This window comes from Apodemus sylvaticus, chromosome 7, assembly GCF_947179515.1.
Source record: "Apodemus sylvaticus chromosome 7, mApoSyl1.1, whole genome shotgun sequence".
NCBI classification, from domain to species: Eukaryota; Metazoa; Chordata; class Mammalia; order Rodentia; family Muridae; genus Apodemus; species Apodemus sylvaticus.
The window spans coordinates 117,009,142-117,028,878 of NC_067478.1; the positions used below are offsets into that span (position 1 = coordinate 117,009,142).

Consider the following 19,737-nt stretch of genomic DNA (forward strand, 5'->3'; position numbering starts at 1 on the left):
GTTGGTTGATATTATTGTTCTTCCAATGGGTTGTGAACACCTTCAGCTCCTTAAGTCCTTTCTCTAACTCTTCCATGGGGACCTAATGCTCAGTCCAATGGTTGACTGTGATCTCCCACATCTTTATTTGTCAGACTCTACCAGAGTCTCTCAGGAGACAGCTATGTCAGGCTCCTGTCAGCAAACATTTGTTGGCACACACAATAGTGTCTGGGTTTTGTGTCTGTCTATGGGATGGATCCCCAGGTGGGGGAGTCTCTGGATGGCCTTTCCTTCAGTCTTTGACCCACACTTTGTCTCATAATTCTTCCCTTGAGTATTTTGTTCCCCCTTCTACAAAGTACCAACGTAACCACACTTTAGTCTTCCTTCTTCTTGAGCTTCATGGGGTCTATGAATTGAATCTTGGGTTTTCTGAGCTTTTAGGCTAATATCTACTTATCAGTGAGTTCTTAACAGGAATGTTCTTTTGTGACCGGATTACCTCACTCAGGATGCTATTTTTTCATTCTATCCATTTGCCTAACAATTTCATGAATTCATTGTTTCTAATAGTTGAGTAGTTTAGTGTAAATACACCACATTTTCTGTATCTGTTCCTCTATTGAAGGACATCTACTTTATTTCCAGTTTCTGGTTATTATAAATAAGTCTTCTATGAACATAATGGGCATTGTGTCCTTGTTATATGTTGTAGCATCTTTTGGGTATACGCCCAAGAGTGGTATAGCTGGGTCCTCATGTAGTACTATGTCCAATTTTCTGAGGAACTGCCAGACTGATTTCCAGAGTGGTTGTACCAGCTTGCAATCCCACCAGCAATGGAGGAGTGTTCCACTTTCTCCACATCCTTGCTAGCATATGCTGTCACCTGAGTTTTTGATATTAGGCATTCTGACTTGTGTGAGGTAGAATCTCAGGGTTGTTTTGATTTGCATTTCCCTCATGACTATGGATGTTGAACATCTCTTTAGGTGCTTCTCGGCCCATCAGTATTCCTCAGTTGACAATTATTTGTTTAGCTCTGTACCCCATTTTTTAACATTTTAAAGATGTTTATTCTTTTTGTTAATGATGTTTCACAAAATAATACTTTTATTCTTTCACAATTTTTAAAAATTGGATATTTTCTTTATTTAAATTTCAAATATTTTCTCCTTTCCAGGTCTCCCCTCTGGAAACTTTCTATACTATTTTCCCTTTCCCTGCCTCTATGAGGGTGCTCTCCCACCGACCTACCCATTCCTATCTTCCTGCCCTCGCATTCCCCTATATTGGGGCATTGAAGACCCTCAGGCCCATGGGTCTTTCCTCCCACTGATGTCCAACAAGGCCATCTTCTCTGTGGCCAGTGCCATGGGTCACTCCATGTGTATTCTTTGGTTAGTGGTTTATTCCCCGGGAGCTCCAGGGTGTCTTGCCTGTCGACACTATTACTCCCTCGATGGGGCTAGAAATGCCCTCAGCAACTTCAGACCTTTCAACTCCTCCACCAGAGACCCCTGTGCTCAGACCAATGTTTTGTGTGAGCATTGCCTCTCTATTTGTCAGGTTCTGACAGAGTCTCTCAGGAGACAGCCATATTAGGCTTCCGTCAGCAAGCCCTTCCTGGCATCCACAATAGCATCTGGGTTTGGTGTCTGTTTGTTGGATGGATACCCAAGTGGGGAAGTCACTGGATGGCCTTTTCTTCAGTCTCTGATCCACACTTTATCTTTATATTTACATCTGTGAGTAATTTTTTCACTCTTCTAAGAAGCACTGGAGCATCCATACTTTGGTATTCCTTCTTCTTAGGCTTCATATTGTCTGTGAATTGAATCTTGGGTATTCCGAGTTTTGTACTAATAGCCACATATCAAATGTGTTATTTGTGACTGAGTTACCTCACTCAGGATATTTTCAAGCTCCATCCATTCACCTGCAAATTTCATGAAGTCACTGGTTTGGTTTTTTTGGCTTTTTTGTTTGTTTTTTTTTTTGTTTGTTTGTTTTTTGGTTTTTGTTTATTTTTTTTGTTTGTTTTTGGGGTTTGTTTTGTTTTGTTTTGTTTTGAGACAGGGTTTCTCTGTGTAGTCCTGATTGTCCTGAAACTCACTTTGTAGACCAGGCTAGTCTTGAACTCAGAAATCCAGCTGCCTCTGTCTCCCAAGTGCTGGGATTATAGGCGTGTGCCACCACACCTGGCTGAAGTCACTGGTTTTAATAGCTGAGTTGTATTCCATTATGTAAATATACAACATTTTCTCTATCTATTCTTCTGTTGAGAGACATTTGGATACTTTCCAGCTTCTGACAATTATAAGTATCACTGCTATGAACATAGTGAAGCATGTGTCCTTATTAGATGTTGAAGCATCTTCTAGGTATATGTCCAGGAGTGGTATAGATGGATCCTCAGGCAATACAATATCCAATTTTCTGAAGAACTGACAGACTTATTTCCAGAGTACCTGTATCACCAGCAACCACTGGTGGAGGAGTGTACCTCTTTCTCTACATCCTTGCCAACACCTGTTGTCACCTGAGTTTTTGACCCTAGCCATTCTGACTGGTGTGAGGTAGAATCTCAGGGTTGTTTTGATTTGTGTTTCCCTGATGACTGATGTTGAACATTTCTTTAGGTGCTTTTTAGCATTCATTATTCCTCAGTTGAATATTCTGTGTTTAGCTCTATACCTCTTTTTTAATAGGGTTATTTGGTTCTCTGGAGTCTAACTTCTCAAGTTCTTTGTATATATTAGATATTAGCCCTCTGTCAGATGTAGGGTTGACAAAGATCATTTCCCAATTTGTTGGTTGCCATTTTGTCCTATTGACAGTGTCCTTTGCCTCACAAAAACTTTGTAATTATATGCGGTCCCATTTGTCAATTCTTGATCTTAGAGCATAAGCTATTAGTGTTCTATTCAGGAAAATTTCCCCTGTGCCCATGTCCTCAAGGGTCTTCCCCACTTTCTTTTTTATAAGTTTCAGTGTGTCTGGTTTTATGTGGAGGACCTTGATCCACTTGGACTTGAGCTGTGTACAAGGAGATAAGAATGGATAGATTTGGATTCTTCTGCATGCTAACAGCCATTTGAACCAGCATCATTTGTTGAAAATGCTTTTTTCAACTGGATGGTTTTAGCTCCTTTGTCAAAGATCAAGTGACTATATGTGTGTGAGTTCATTTCTGGGTCTTCAATTCTATTCCATTGATCTACCTGCCTAGCACTTTACCAATACCATGCAGTAGTAGTGATCTGATAGGATGCATGGGAGTATTTTAATATTCTTAGGTCTGTTGAGGTATGTTTTTTGGCCAATTATATAGTTGATTTTGGATAAGGTATGATGAGTTGCTGAGAAGAAAGTATATTCTTTTGATTTAGGATGACATGCTCTATAGATATCTGTTAAATACATATGGCCAATAACTTCTGTTAGTTTCACTGTGTCCCTGTTTAGTTTGTGTTTCCATGATCTGCCTGTCCATTGATGAAAGTGGGGTGTTGAGGACTCTCACTATTATTGTGTGAGGTATGATATGTGCTTTGAGCTTTAGAAATGTTTATTTTATGAATGTGGGTACCCTTGCATTTGGAGAATAGATGTTCAGAATTGAGAATTATTCTTGGTAGATTTTTCCTTTGTGGAGTCTGAAGTGTTCTTCCTTATTTTTTTTTTGATGACTTTTTGTTGAAAGTCAATGTTATCCAATATTAGAATGGGTACTCCAGCTCATTTCTTGGGAGCATTTGGTTGGTAAATTGTTTTCCAACCCTTTTCTCTGAGGTAGTGTCTTGGTCAGGGTTTCTATACCTGCACAAACATCATGACCAAGAAGCAAGTTGGGAAGGAAAGGGTTTATTGAATTTACAATTCCATGCTGCTGTTCATCACTAAAGGAAGTCAGGACTGGAATGCAAGCAGGTCAGAAAGCAGGAGCTGATGCAGAGGCCATGGAGGGATGCTTCTTACTGGCTTGCTTCCCCTGCCTTGCTCAGCATGATCTCTTATAGAATCCAAGAACACCAGTCCAGATAGACTGGTGGGAACCCACAAGGGACCCTCCTCCCTTGATCACTACTTGAGAAAATGCCCCACAGCTGGATCTCATGGAGGCATCCCCCCAACTAAAACTCCTTACTCTGTGATAACTCCAGTCTGTGTCATGTTGACATAGAAAACCAGCCAGTACAGGTAGTGACTGTCTTTGTCACTGAGGTGTGTTTCCTGCATGTTGCAAAATGCTGGGTCCTGTTTATATATCCAGTCTGTTTGTCTATGTCTTGTTTGTTGTGGAATTGAGTCCGTTGATATTAAGAGATATTAAAGAATAGTGATTGCTGCTCCCTGTTATTTGTGATGATATTTTTCCTTGTGTGGCTATCTTCTTTTGTGTTGATTAAAAGAAGATTACTTTCTTGCTTTTTCTAGGATGTACTTTCCCTTCTTGTGTTGATATTTTCCATTTATTTTCCTTTGTAGGGCTGTATTTGCAGAAAGATATTGTGTAAATTTGATTTTGTCATGGAATATCTTGGTTTCTCCATCTATAGTAATTGAGAATTTTGCTGGGTATATTAGCCTGGGTTGGCATTTGTTTTTCTTAGGGTCTGTATGAGATATCCCCACGATGTCCATGCTTTCATAGTCTCTGGTGTAATTCTAATAGGTCTGACTTTATATGTTATTTGACCTTTTCCCCTCATTGCTTTTAATACTCTTTCTTTGTTTTGTGCATCTGGTGTTTTAACTAATATGTGACAGGAGGAATGGAATTTGTTTTCTTGTCTAATCTATTTGTATTTCTATAGGCTTCTTGTATGTTCATGGTCATCTCTTTCTTTAGGTTAGGGAAGTTTTCTTCTGTATTTTTGTTATTGATAGACCCTTTAAGTTGGGAGTCTTGACTCTCCTCCTCCTCCTCCTCCTCCTCCTCCTCCTCCTCCTCCTCCTCCTCCTCCTCCTCTTCTTCTTCTTCTTCTTTTCCACAAAGGTTTACAGATAATTTATTCAATTCAAAAGACCCAGGAGCTCACATGCTGCAGAGTCAGATCCTGAATGCTGTTCTTTAATAATGCAAACACTACCTCCTTAGAACATGGCCAGCTAGCTATTCCTACCAGGTCCTTCATTGGATATTAATTATATAATTATAGTTATAAACATAAGTATATATTTTATATTTGTTAATTAGTTAAGCAGAATAAGGTTATATATATTTTAGTCATTTTATCATTACTTTTTTCAATGACTATTTTTGTATTGAAAAAAGAAGTAAAAACATTTTATGATAAATTGAAAATTTACATGGAAAATATTTCTGATAAAGTTGAAGAAATATGTAGAAAAACATGATAAAATTGACAATTTTCATGGAAAATTAAAGAGTGAAATGGTAGACATAAGGAAGGGGTGGATGGAAGAACAGGGGGACGGAAGAAGGCTAATGGGACTTGCGGGGAGTGGGGACCCAGAAAAGGGGAAATCATTTGAAATGTAAATAAAAAATATATCAAGAAAAAAAGAAAAAAAAATGCTAAATCAATTGAAAAAGGAAGTAGAAACATTTTATGATAGAATTGAAGATTTATTTGGAAAATATTTCTGATAAGATTGTGGAATAATGTAGAATAACATTTTAATATTAAAGATGATCATGGAAAATTATATAGACATACTGGTAGGCATAAAAATATTTCTAAGTTGATTAAAATTGGAATTATAAACATTTTATGATAAAACTAAAGATTTACATGGAAAATATTTCTGATAAAATTCAAGAAATATATAGAAAAGCACATTAAAATTGACTATTTCATGGAAAATTATACAGATAAAATGGTAGGCATAAAAATATTTCTAAGTTCATTAAAAGTGGAATTACAAACATTTTCTGATAAAATTGAAGATTTTATCTGTTAGTCTATGTCTTTTTTATTAGGGAATTGAGTCCATTGATGTTAAGAGATATTAAAGAATAGTGATTGCTGCTTCCTGTTATTTTTATGTTTGTGTGGCTACCTTCTTTTGTGGTTTCTTTTTTGTTTTGTTTTTTTCTTTTGGTTTTTCAAGACAGGTTTTCTCTATGTACCTCTGGCTGACCTGGAACTCACCCCGTAGACCAGGCAGGCCTCGAACTCAGAAATCCTGCCTCTGCCTCCCAAGTGCTGGGATTAATGGTGTGTGCCACCACTACCCGGCTTCTATTGTGTTTGTTAAAAGATTACTTTCTTCCCTTTTCTAGGGTGTAGTTTCCCTCCTGGTGTTAGTGTTTTCCATCTATTATCTTTTGTAGGGTTGGATTTGTGGAAAGATATTGTATAAATTTGGTTTTATCATGGATTATCTTGGTTTCTCCATCTATGGTGATTGAGAGTTTTTCTGGGTATAGTAGCCTGGACTGGCATGTGTGTTCTCTTAGTCTGTATGAGATCTGCCCAGGATCTTTTAGCTTTCATTGTTTCTGGTGAGAAGTTTGGTGTAATTCTGATAGGTCTGCCTTTATATATTACCTGACCGGTTCCCCTTAGTGCTTTTAATATTCTTTGTTTAGCACATTTGGTGTTTTGATTATTATGGGATGGGAGGAATTTCTGTTCTGGTCCAGTCTGTTTGCAGTTCTGTGGGCTTCTTGTATGTTCATGGGTATATCTTTCTTTAGGTTAGGGAAGTTTTCTTCTATAATTTTGTTGAAGATATTTACTGGCCATTTAAGTTGGAAATCTTTGCTCTCTTCTACACCTATAATCCTTAGTTTTGGTCTTCTCATTGTGTCCTGGATTTTCTGGATGTTTTGAGTTACAAGCTTTATGCATTTTGCATTTTCTTTGACTGCTGAGTCAATATTTTCTATGATATCTCGAGCACCTGAGGTTCTTTCTTCTATCTCTTGTATTCTGTTCTTGATGCTTGCGTCTATGACTCCTGAATTCTTTCCAAGGTTTTCTATCTCCAGAGATGTCTCACTTTGTGATTTCTTTATTGTTTCTACTTCCATTTTTAGATCTTGGATGATTTTGTTCAGCTTCCCTTGATTGTGTTTTCCTGTAATTCTTTAAGGTGTTTTTCTGTTTCTGTTTTAAGGGCTTCTGCCTGTTGACCCATGTTCTCCTATATTTCTTTAAGTGATTTTTGTGTTTCCTTTTTAATGGCTTTTACCTCTTGACCCGTGTTCTCTTGTTTTTAAAGGAGTTATTTATGTCCTTCTTGAAGTCCTCTATTAGCATCATGAGATGAGATTTTAAATACAAGTGTTGCTTTTCCAGTGTGTTCAGGTATCTTGGACTTGTGGTGGGAAACCTGGGTTCTAATGTGGTCATGTAGCCTTGGTTTCTGTGGATAGGGTCCTTGTGTTTGCCTTTTGCCATCTGGTTATCTCTGGTGTTAGTTACTCTTGCTGTCTCTGACTGGACCTTGTCTCTACTGTAGGTCTGAAAGCCTGTGTCTGTACTCCTGGGAGACCAATTCTCTTCTAGCAGGGTCTGTGCACAGAAGGTTGTGGAGCTGCCAGGCTCCATGGTGTAAATAGCTCATGGAAGGCTCCTGTACCAGATGCTCCACTAATTGCATTCCCTGTGCATTCCTAGCTATTCCCCCGCCCATAGATATTGGATAGAAGGTGGAGATATCACCTCAGTGCTCAGAAGTGGAAGCCCTGCTGGGAGATCAGTCTCTCTTGTTGGGCTGTGCACAGAAGTCTGTGGGGCCGCCTGGCTGGCTCCCTTGTGCAAATGGTGGCCAGAAGACCCCTATCCCAGCTGTTCCACTGATTATTTTCCCTGTGTGCTCCTACCTGTTCCCCTCCAGAGAGAAGCTAGAGATCTCCCCTCAATGCTCATAAGTGCTGGGAGATCATTCCTTTCTTCTATACTTTTTATCCTTAGATTTGATCTTCTCATTCTGCCTAGATTTCCTTGATGTTTTGCGTTGGGAGCTTTTTGCATTTTCTTTGACTGTTGTGTTGATGCCTTCTATAGTATCTTCTGATCTTCTGCCTCAGAGATTCTATCTCTTTTATTCTGTTGGTGATGCTTGCATCTGTGAAAATTGATCATTTATTTATTTATTTATTTATTTATTTATTTATTTTGTTTATTTCAAGACAGGCTTTTTCTATATTGGCCAGGCTGTTCTGGAACTCACTCTGGAGACCAGGCTGGACATGAACTCAGAAATCCACCTTGGCTCTGCCTCCCAAGTGCTGAGATTAAAGGCATGCGCCACCACTGACCAGCCTTACTGATCTTTTTCCTAGGTTTTCTATCTCTAGGGTTGTCTCCCTTTGCGATTTCTTTATTGCTTCTATTTCCATTTTTAGGTCCTGGATGGTTTTGTTCAAGTCCTTTACCTGCTTGTCTGTGCTTTCCTGTAACTCCTTAAGGTATTTTTGTGTTACCTCTTTAAGGGATTCTACTTGTTCACCTGTATTCTCCTTTATTTCTTTAAGGGAATTATTTATGTCCTTTCTAATGTCCTGTATCATCATCATGAGATGTGATTTTAAATCAGAGTCTTGTTTTTCCTGTGGGTTGGGGTATCCAGGGCTTTCTGTGGTGGGGAACTAGGTTCTGATGATGCCAAGTAGCCTTGGTTTCTGTTGCTTATGGTCTTGACCTGCCTCTCGCCATCTGGTTATCTCTGGTTTTAGGTGACCTTGCTGTCTCTGACTGTGGCTTGTCCCTTCTATTCTCATAAGTTTGTCAGCACTCCTAAGACAGCAGATCTCTCCTTGTGGTATTTGTGTAGGTAGTGCTATGCCACAGGATCAGCTCTGGGTGGAGAGGGAAATCTGAAGTCTCCTTTCCCAGGTTGCTCTTCAGTTCCTCTGTCTTGATTCCTGTTGGGTCCCTCTGAGCTTAGTGGTGGTCTTAACTGCGCCCATAGGCTTGCCTGCACTCCTGGGAGGCTAGCTTTCTCCTGGAGGCATTTGGGTATGTAGTGCTGTGGGACAGGATCAGCTCTGAACACTGTATCTGTACTCCATTTTTAATAGTGTTATTTGGTTCTCTGGAGTCTAATGTCTTGAGTTCTTTGTGGTCAATATATTGGATATTAACCCTCTATCAGATATAGGGTTGGTAAAGATCTTTCCCAATCTATTGGTTGCCATTTTGTCCTATTGACAGTGTCCTTTGCCTTACAGAAGGTAATACATTATTATATGTACATATGTATGTGTATGTATAATGCATATATATATATATATATATATATATATATAGCTTTATTTGTACACATTTCACATTGGTTTTGATTTAGGTTTAAAAATAGTATTTCAGAAGAGCTTGGAATTAATTGCCTAGCCCAGGATGTCCTCAAACTTTTTAAGGTAAATCTCCTCCTCAGTTCCTTGAGTCTTGGTATTAGAAATGCATGCCAGGACCCCTTGTTCCATCTCACCATTTTTCATTATAGATTAGCTATAAACCAGTTGAAATGACTTGATTCTGAAGTTATGAGGATGCTTCTAAGATTTGAGAATAGGAAGAAAAAATATTGGTATAAGAGTATCTAACTTGCTGTATGAGAAAACAGTTTATTTTAGTGGCTCACTGAATAATACCTACCTAAAATAGTTACATTGAGAGATTGTTTTTTTTCCAATAGAAAATATTTCCTTTTTTCTTTTTCTTTTTCTTTTTTTCTTTTTCTTTTCTTTCTTTCTTTCTTTCTTTCTTTCTTTCTTTCTTTCTTTCTTTCTTTTTTTTTTTTTTTTGAGACAGTGTTTCTCTGTATAGCCCTGGCTGTCCTGGAACTCACTCTGTAGATCAGGTTGGCCTCGAACAGAGAAATCTGCCTGCCTCTGCCTCTCAGAGTGCTGGGATTACAGGCATGCGCCACCTCTGCTTGGCTATGGTTTCTTATATACACAACTTTGAAGCTAATGTTTTTTTTTTTTTTTTATCATTATTCTTTAATCCTTTTTTACAGTCTACTTGATGTCCTGTCTCTCTACTCTACAAGTTCTCCCTCCCCACAGTAGAGCACTTTATACAAGGTCCCTCCCTTGGAATCCTGAGAGAGTCTTACCTCCCAGGTCTCAGGTACATTCTAGAGGTTTTCCCTATCTCCTACTTCTTGAGGAATGCCTGTTTCCATTCTTTCTGCTGGCCCTCGGGGCTTGAGTTCTGCCCCCCCCCCCCCAATACCTTATTGTGTTCCCCATTTTCCTCCCCATCCCATCTCCCACCTTAGCTCCTCCCTCCCTCTACCCCCTCCTCCCCCCCCCCCCCCCGTGATTGCTTTCTTCTCCCTCCCAAGTGCCATTGTGGTAGTTGAAGAAAAGTTTTTATTAAAGGTTAACAAAGTAAAATAAAATCTGCTATGATGCCAATAGTTAGCAATGGTTACTTGACAGCAACCTTCTGTGATAGACTTAACAGAGCTGAAATTCTGAATGCTTACAGATTCCATATTAATATAAGGCTAAAGACTCTGGAACCAGCCAATCACACATTTTACAATGGATTTTCAGGACTCGGACTGCAGATGCCGTCTGATAGGGCATCGGCAGCATTCATATTGCAGGTAATACTGTTTTTTTCTTAGAACCTGTTATATGAAATCATTTCTTCAATGCTTACTTATCACTGGTCTGGTAATGGTAGGTATCCCATCTTTAGGAATTTGTACAATGTATGTTATGCCATAACTCTTTAATAAATGCTGACTAAATTATTCTAAAATATTTTGATTTTTAATTTTGGAAGATCAACCAAATTGACAAACTGATAAATTTTGCATCAATTTCTCCTGTCTGTCAAACTTCAACTTACTGTCAAAATTGAGACAGGATGGGAAACATTAACATTTGAAAGTAATTTAGTTACTTTAGTCATTATTCTACCTTTCCTCTCACAAACCTTACATATTTTTGTGTATTTTTAGCTAAAGCAAACAGCCTGGAAACTAACAAATTATTTAATAAAATTTCAAAAATGTTTATGTGGTATACAAAACACATTTGATATTACTTGTGAATGGGGGTAATTCCTGTCCCAACTGGTATATAATAGCGAGTTATTTAAAACTATGTATTTATCTAGGTATCTTTGATCTCAGCATGCAAAAGACAAAAACAGGCCGATCATTGAGTTCAAAGACTACCTGGTCTATAGAGCAAGTTCCAGGACAGAGAAACCTTGTCTCAAAAAACAAACAAAATAAGCACTGCCCCTCCTCCTCCAAACCTTATATTTCTTTATTTGTGTAACAGATAAAATTACCAATTCCAATATGAAAAAATTATTTCTTCTTCATGTTTTACAAATGATAAAGGCTTCATATGTTGAGAAAAATTATTTTGTCTGCTCTGTGGCAGTATTTCTTAAGATGTGTATTAGGGGTATATATATGTGTCAATCTCTTTCAGAGGTGTTACAGCTCTGAAATAATTTTATTTTAATTTCCTATGTATTCACCAACCTGTCAGAGGGTTGATTTTGATCTAACAAATAGTGTTCATTTCCAAGTAAGAATATCAGAGGCATAGGTTTAGGTTTGTCCAAAGAGCCAGTATTAAAGGAACTGATGCTACCAGGGGCTTTAAAAGTTTATAAACATTTAAAAATAAGTTGTCAGGCCTCGGGATGTGGTGCAATTGGTACAAGACACATCTAAATGGGAAAAGACTTGGGTTCAGTTCCCATAACCATAGAAACTGTGTGTGGTGTCTCATTCATCACAAGTTTTAGGTAGTCATTGCTGGTTTGCCGAAGTTCCCAAAAAAAGCCATTTAATAGAGTTGTCATCAACAGTGACACCCAAGAAAAACCCATTAGGAGCTTCCAGAAACTTACTGGAAGCAAGGTGCCTTATCCAAGGCCATTAGGGTCTGTCTGTTCATGATTCAGAGAAGGGCAGGACATAGCCTAGAAATGCCATGCTTTCAATGTCCACTCAGGAATGTCGTTTTGGCTGTAAAAGCATGAAGTCAGTTACAACTTGTTAGAATGTTCCCTTTAAGTGAGAGATATACTATTTGCAAGACCTGCTATTTTGATAACTTTCCAAACTCCTTTAAAGGGAAATGCTTTTAAACTTTAATAGAGGGACAGTGACAAGGTCAGGAATGAGGTTTTGAACTTACAGAAATAAATAGTGCAAGGCCCTTGGAAGGATGAATTTTGTTCATTAGTAGCTGCAATATTCCAGTGAGGTTTGTTTTTTAGAACTCTGCTATCGAAGCACAGAAATGTGGAGTTTTGTTCAGTGTGTGGGAGTTGGGGTGGGGATAGGAGTAGGAGTGGTGGGGTGGAGGTAGGATGAGACCTGGGATAAACTCTTAGTCTCCGGTTTAATATGAAGTTGAGGCACCAGTTTGTTAATGAGACAGCTGAGGACACATTATGCCCTGATGTGAGCAAGTATTTATTGGGACAGAGAATTTGGAAGCTGAGTAAGGAACTTTTCTGTTAGCTTTGCAGTGAAAAAAGCCATTCTTGGGATGCAGTTGACAAAAGGCCCTGGTTGGTTTCTTCAGGAAATAATCAGAGATCTTGGTAGCAGCTCCGCCTGCTGCCCTGCCTTCCACTGCAGGCTGCCTGAACAGGAAGCAGCCTGCTCCCCTGGGGTTTCCTACTCCTCTCTAGAGTTTCCCTTAGTCTCTGGATCTTTGCAAAATCCCTTTTCTCATCTTAGCTATCCATCTGCAGCCCCCAGGCTTGCAGTTGCAGTCAGAGGCACTCCCTGACCCAAAAAGGCATGGCGAGGCCTAGGCATCTCCGGAGCCTAGGGATGTGCATTACTGCTGTGCTGGCCTCCTTCATCGCAGGCTTTACAGTGGGTAAGTGTGAAAGCAGGGGCGATGAGACCTCCCCCGCAGGGAGGAGAAGCCCAGGGTGGAGGGCTGGGATATGTTTCTAGGAGTTCTCAAAAAGATTACAGCAAAAGTAGAGCAAATACGATGAAATTCGGTCAGAATCAGCTATATTAAGTATCTATTGAGTGTAGAGTACTGTTGTAGCCTGATGAGATTACTCGAGCTGTCAGTATCTACGGGGTTGGAAAAAATATAACATAATTTCCAAGCAATTATGGATTGAAGCTGTTGTTTTAGATGTTTTTCGAGTGCTCCTTCTGTATCAGGGGCTGTTGATGAACTAGATTCTAAGGGAGAGCTGGGAATGCTATGCTTTGTGTATTCATAGCACAAGAGAAAGAACAGTTCTTAATTAAGCCTATTTATATCGTGTATGAGGATTTTAAAAGTTTCCTGCAATTAGTATTTTTGTTGTTGTTTTGTTTTTTATTCTGATTTTGCTCCCCAGCCTGCACAATGATCTGTTGGTTAGGTATCAGTTTGTTCTTTCTTTTTTTCTTTTTTTAATTTGGTGACTCTTTTAATAGTCAGAAGCAATCAGCATGGACCTGTTTGTGTGTTTTTATGTGTGTATCTCTGTGAGTTGTCTGTGTGTGCCAGTAATTCCACTCCACCTCCCCAGGCTGGTTTATTAACCCTCTCAAAGAAACAACTACTTCAGCTGGTTATCATCAAAGAATACAACAGAAACTCTTATCTGAAATGAAAGCTGAAAACATTAGATCCTTTCTTCGGTAAGTTTCTTTTGCATTTTTATCTTAGAAATAGTGATTATTGCATGAAAAAAGTATTAAGCTTGGCCAGCCTTTATTTATATGTGAAATTATAAATTGCTTATCATGTCATTGATTTTTAAAATGTGTCTATACTACTGGGGATGAAACCCATAGCCTGTTGCAGACAAGCCTTTTCTCCCCTCTAACTTCATCCTACAGAAAAGCATCTGGTAGGCATTTCACCTTCATGTGGCCTTGCACTGGAACTGAATGGCATTGTTTTATTCCTTGTATATGGACTTAATCAGCATTCTGGATTAACTCAGAAAAATCGTATTCTCCCCCAAACCCCTTCCTTTACTGCACTCTGTAGGGAAGAGTTAGGACACTGGAAGACTCATGACTTAGTAGAAAGGAGACTGGGGTTTCTGAATGTGATTGTTTTACATTTTTTCGCATTTGGAAAATATTTTTTTTGTTTAAACACTGCACTAATTCACAACAAGAAGGATAATGTAAACTTTTCAACTTCTTTTTGAAGACAGTTACTATAACATGTTGTGTTCAGACTACTTCAGAATAGAGTGCCACTAACAAATCAGATTTATAGCTTCAAAACTTTCGATTTCAGAAATTTTACAGATGCATTATAGTAAATGAACCACATGTCCAACTAGGATCTCTCTTCTCTCTGGTCATTAGTCTAAGAAGGGATGTGAAATACACTTGTGCTTCATGAAAGGTGAGAGAAGCTGTTGAAGGAAAATGTAAGAGAGAATGCTATGTATTTGTACCTTACTTGAATATTCCCTGTACAATTTGGACCATGAAGGGAAATTCGAATGTTACAGTCTGTTTTTCTGTTTTCTTTTTCTGTTTCACTTCTGTGTTTCATTTCATTGAGCCCTCTATAAGATGAGAAGTACAAGCTCATGACCAACCCCACCTCTCTATTTAAGCAAATACATTGATGTTTTTTCTAATTGCAAAAATAGTATCCATCCATTGTAGAAAGTAACACAAAAATGAACTATTATCATAGATTTCTATTGCTGTGATAAACACCATTAGTAAAAGTTACTTGGGGAGGAAGGGCTTTCTCCATCTTAGAATGCTCAGGACATAACCCATCACTGAGGTGAATCAGGGCAGGAACTCAAGGGGAAAACCTGGTAGCTGAAGCCAAAGTGTAAACCATGGATGAGTTTCACCAGCTTCCTCCCCCAGATTTTTCAGTTTGCTTTTTAATGATTTCAATACCACCTGCCCAGGAATGGCACTGCCCACAGTGGCTGGTGCCCTTCTCCCCTTATCAATCATTAATATAGAAAATGCCCTCACAGAATTGCCTCCACTCTTGTCTAATGAAGGCAATTTCTCAGTTAACATTCCTTGGTCTAGACAACTCTAGGCTGTCAAGTTGAAAACAAAACAAGAAATCCAACCTCTAATGTGGTGGTTTGAATAGGTATGCACCCCCTCCACCATCCCCAGACTCATGTGTTTGAATGCTTGCCCCATGGGGAGTGGCACTATTAGGAGGTATGACCCTGTTGGAGGAAGTGTGCCACTATTAGGATGGGCTTTGAAGTCCCCTGTGTTCAAGTTCTGCAAGACTGGAAATATAGTCCTCGTCTGCAGCCTTTGGATCACAGCTCCTTGCCCACAATCATTTCTGCCTGGCTTCTGCTATGCTTCCCTCCATGATGAGAATGGACTAAAGTTCTGAAACTGTAAGCCTATCCCAATTAAAAGTTGTCCTTTATAAGAGTTGCCCTGGTCATGGTGTGTCTTCACAACAATAAAACCCTAACTAAGACACCTAACCAACATAATTATGTAAAGTAGAATTTAAATATACCTAGCATTAATATTTTTCCTCTGCAAGATAACTTGTCTTAACACATTTGTACTTTTAAAAAAAGATTTGATGTATTAAACATCTGTAGTCTGTAGTTTTCACTTAATAATGTGGAGAAAGAAAGTTTTCTAGAGCTTGATATTTAAGATTTTGTGGTTCCATAATAATTTGCAGATAGGCATAAAGAAATATTTTTGTTTGGGAAGAAGGCAAAGTATAAAAAGGCTGAAAAGGATAGAAAAGTGTAAATATCCACTGCTGTTGAACATAAGCTTGTGAGCACAGTAACAGTGAATATGGCTGAAAGTTGGAAGGATGGAACAGATGAATTTTGGGGCTTGAACTTTATAGTTTACAACATACAAGACTGTCGAAGCATCCTGAACAATGGTATAATAAGGTCAAATCAACTATTGAGAAATACTATTCTCTGAATCAGAAAGCTGTAATGTTAGGTTCTAGCCCAAGCATTTATTAGCTGTAAAAAATGAACTATTTTCCCAGTTCCTTTATTTGCAAAATAGTGGAAATAAAGAAAGGTTGTGAAGATTGAGATGAAATATGAAAGTGCACATACAGGGTTTTCAGTGAAGATTCAACTTCCTGTCCATGGGTTTGGTCTGGTGTGGTTTTATTTTGTTTTGTTTGGCAAGGGGTTATCCTTTAGTTAGCTTTAAAATTAATTTACAAAATTGTTTATTCTTTCCATACCGATGTAAGTTGGAAAGAAAAAGAACTTTAACCCTATTATTCATCTAAAGCAGAATAAATCTCACCAATAACTTAACTGTGTTTCTCAGGTCATTACATCTCAGGATGTAAGCTATGGCTGACTTACATCCAAAACTATAAAAATATCCTCCAAAGCAGATCAAACACCAGGGTGTTGCATCCTGCTACAGAGCTGTGACATTATTAAAGGGGTCTTTTCACATTTGGTCCTGTGCTATTGTTTTGTTTGTTTGTTTGTTTGCAATGGATGATATTCTTTCTAGAGAGAGTATAACATGGAAATTGCAGTTGTTCTTAATTACTTTAAACAACCTAGCTCTCTTTTTCTTCTTCTTCTTCTTCTTCTTCTTCTTCTTCTTCTTCTTCTTCTTCTTCTTCTTCTTCTTCTTCTTCTTCTTCTTCTTCTCTCTCTCTCTCTCTCTCTCTCTCTCTCTCTCTCTCTCTCTCTCTCTCTCTCTGTCTCTCTCTCTGTCTATATTTTTCTGTTTCTCTCTCCCTTCCCCACCATTCTCCATGGGAATTTCCCTGGCTTCAGTCCTTGGGGCCAGAGAACTTGCCTGCCAGACAGCAGCTTCCCAATAAACCTGCCTTTAAAAAAATATATTTATTTTATGTATGTGAGTACAGTGTCACTGTCTTCAGACACACCAGAAGAGGGCATCAGATCCCATTACAAGATGGTTATGAGCCACCATGTGGTTGCTGGTTATTGAACTCAGGATGTCTGGAAGAGCAGTCAGTACTCTTAACTGTTAAGCCATCTCTCCAGCCCCTTAAACCTGCCTTTAATATTAAAAAAAATAGACAAGTCTAAAAAATTAATATATATAGGTAAGATTTTTCTATGTCTAACACATAATTGATACTTGACTCTCTTAATTCTTACTTTTATTTTTCTCATTTTAGTTCCTTTACAAAACTTCCCCATCTGGCAGGAACGGAAGAAAATTTACTGCTCGCCAAGAAAATCCAAACGCAATGGAAGAAATTTGGATTAGATTCAGCTAATCTGGTCCACTATGATGTTCTCTTGTCCTACCCAAATGAGACAAATGCAAACTATGTGTCCATTGTGGATGAACATGGAGTTGAGGTGACGTAGCATCACTGGGAATTTTTATATGTTGTAATGTCTGGTTTGCACTTTGCCTTTGTGACAGGATCTCACCTTTTAGCTCTCGCTAGGCTGAAATCTGCTGCATGAACTAGACTGGCTCCAAATTAGTGGTAATCCCCTTGTCTCTGCTTCCCGAGTTCTGGGATTACAAGTGCATACAGCCATGCTTAGCGCATTGCTTGCTTCTTGCTTCTTTATTGATTGGAATGCAGAGTCAAGTAACATTAAAAATTTGTTATTAGTGCAGTACCACTTACATAATTCAGAGAAGTTTATAACTGCAAAGCCCTCAGTGTTAAATGTGGTAAAGTTCTTCAGGACAGGATGAAGATTTAGATATAGTTTTTTTTTTCTTTAAGTAAGGTGAGGCATAAAATGGGATACATCATATAAAATCAGTAGAGTAAGTGTTGGGAAGAGAGAACTAAGGTTCATGACGTACCCAGGAACAGGTCATTTAGACTAAAAAGGAAGATAAAAAGTATTCCTGGAGGAATTCATATATGAGCCAAAGAAGAGAATAAGAATTTAACCATTCGAAATGGAAAGCAAGGTAAGAGAATTCTAGTTCGAGGAAATCACTGGAAATGCATGATGATGTAAAACCTGCTCATTGTTGTCAGGAGGGTTTGCTTATTTAATTAAAGCCTTGCCTTAGGATATGCAATCCTCAGTATAACTCGGGGCACAAGATGTGCAGTGCCTTACTTGTGATCTGGGATTATTCTATGTAACATGACCTGCTTGAATTCTTGCTAGATTTTTAAAACATCATACCTTGAACCACCACCAGAAGGATATGAGAATGTTACAAACATCGTACCACCATATAATGCGTTTTCAGCCAATGGCATGCCAGAGGTAAAAAGCTACATTTTTAAACAAGCATGGCTCTGCATCTTTCTTGCATATGAAAGCCTGTGTAGAGAAATTTGGCTAAGGAAACTTCGCATGGAGACCAAATGTGTGCAAATATGTGTATTCATTGTTGTTCAGAGTTATAAACACCTTCAAAAATAAAAAACACTTTCTTTTCTAGTTATAAAAGAGAGCATAAGGAAAAGAAAAACCAAAGCAAACAAATGCCCTAAAAGATATGGCTGCAAGAAACAACAAAGTTAAGGAGTGTGTTTAGTTCAGGGAAGGCAACAGCTGCTTTCACCAGCTTTCTCCACTGCTCACAATGTGAATTTTAAATTATTTTTATCCATCCATCTTTGTGACTCATACTATAGATGTTCTTAAAATAATGTTGCAGTTGAAAATTAAACATTTGGAATTTTAGGAGCCATCTCCAATTAATAGTCACTAGCAAATGAAAGATTGTTATTTTTCTGTGTAAGTCTTGCTGGGGAAACAAAGCACAGTTAAGGTTGGCTGCAGGCCCAGTAGTAGATTGTGGATACAAAACAAATTCAACTGTGTCTTTGGAGGCTCTTTGTCTTGTAATGTTAAGCCAGGACTTTTTTTTAAAAATAACTTTATAGATTCTTTTCATATATATTATGGCTTCCGGTTTTTCGTTTAGATGCAATTCTTCTGTGTATGAATACATGTATCTCTGCCTCTATGTGCATTTATTGTGCTTTTTCTTTGCTGTTTTTGCTGTTTTGTTGTTTTATCCTATTCTGATTTGCTTGTTTTATTTTACCTTATTGAGTTGTATACTATTATTATTTTTTAGTTGCTTGTTAGTTTTCTAAGGAGAGAGAAAGGATGTGGATCTTGATGGGAGGGAAGGTGGGGAAGAAAGAGAAAGAAGAGGGGTAGGAAAATTGTAATTAGAATGTGTTATAAGAAAAAACTATTTAAAGATTTGAAAATAGAAAACAGAAACTAAAATGCAAACACAGTTGGGTTCGTCAAAGCAGCATATGTTGCCTGCTGATATTTTTTTTCTGAGAACAACTACTTAAAATAGCCTAGTCAACTCTTTAGTGAAATTTTTGAAGTTTGAAAAAGGTGTTGTGATGAGTTCTGAATGATAGTCCATCCCAAATAAGGACAGAAAACTGCTAATACGGTTTTGAAGAGCGAACGTATTTTATTCTTGTCTCTAAGGCACCAGTGTATGTATGTGTCTTTCCCATTGCCCTGTAGGGAGAGCTTGTGTATGTCAACTACGCCCGCACGGAGGACTTCTTCAAGCTAGAAAGAGAGATGAACATCAGCTGCACTGGCAAGATTGTTATTGCAAGATATGGGAAAATCTTTAGAGGAAACAAAGTACAGTATTCTTTTTTCTAGAGGGAAGGGGAGTGGTTTGATCTTACAAGTGTAAATGGTCAGGTATATTCACTCTCTGAAGTTGTTCTTCATTTTCTTTATTTTTTGGTTATTCTCCATGGGTACACAGAAGCCTTTATTTTTATATAACTTGATATTTCATGAAAGAAAATTATTTTTGTTAGAAAAGAAAAATTTGCTTTTTAAAAGGCAATAGGAAAAATCTATATCAATTAAAAGGGATATTTCCTCTGTATCACCCAATTTAATTTTC

The 19,737-nt window shown here is 38.1% G+C and overlaps 1 protein-coding gene across 1 annotated transcript in view; it reads left to right on the forward strand.

Annotated features, from left to right (window-relative positions):
* Positions 1 to 12,337: 12,337 nt before the first annotated feature.
* The window catches only part of Naalad2 (N-acetylated alpha-linked acidic dipeptidase 2), a 92,863-nt gene continuing 85,463 nt past the window's right edge, over positions 12,338 to 19,737 (forward strand). Inside the window, exons 1-5 of the mRNA XM_052189054.1 lie at positions 12,338 to 12,775; positions 13,434 to 13,545; positions 17,027 to 17,213; positions 17,997 to 18,098; positions 19,338 to 19,463. Of these exons, the coding sequence (XP_052045014.1) occupies positions 12,694 to 12,775; positions 13,434 to 13,545; positions 17,027 to 17,213; positions 17,997 to 18,098; positions 19,338 to 19,463 (609 nt within the window). The 5' untranslated portion in view covers positions 12,338 to 12,693. The remainder of the gene's footprint in view (positions 12,776 to 13,433; positions 13,546 to 17,026; positions 17,214 to 17,996; positions 18,099 to 19,337; positions 19,464 to 19,737) is intronic.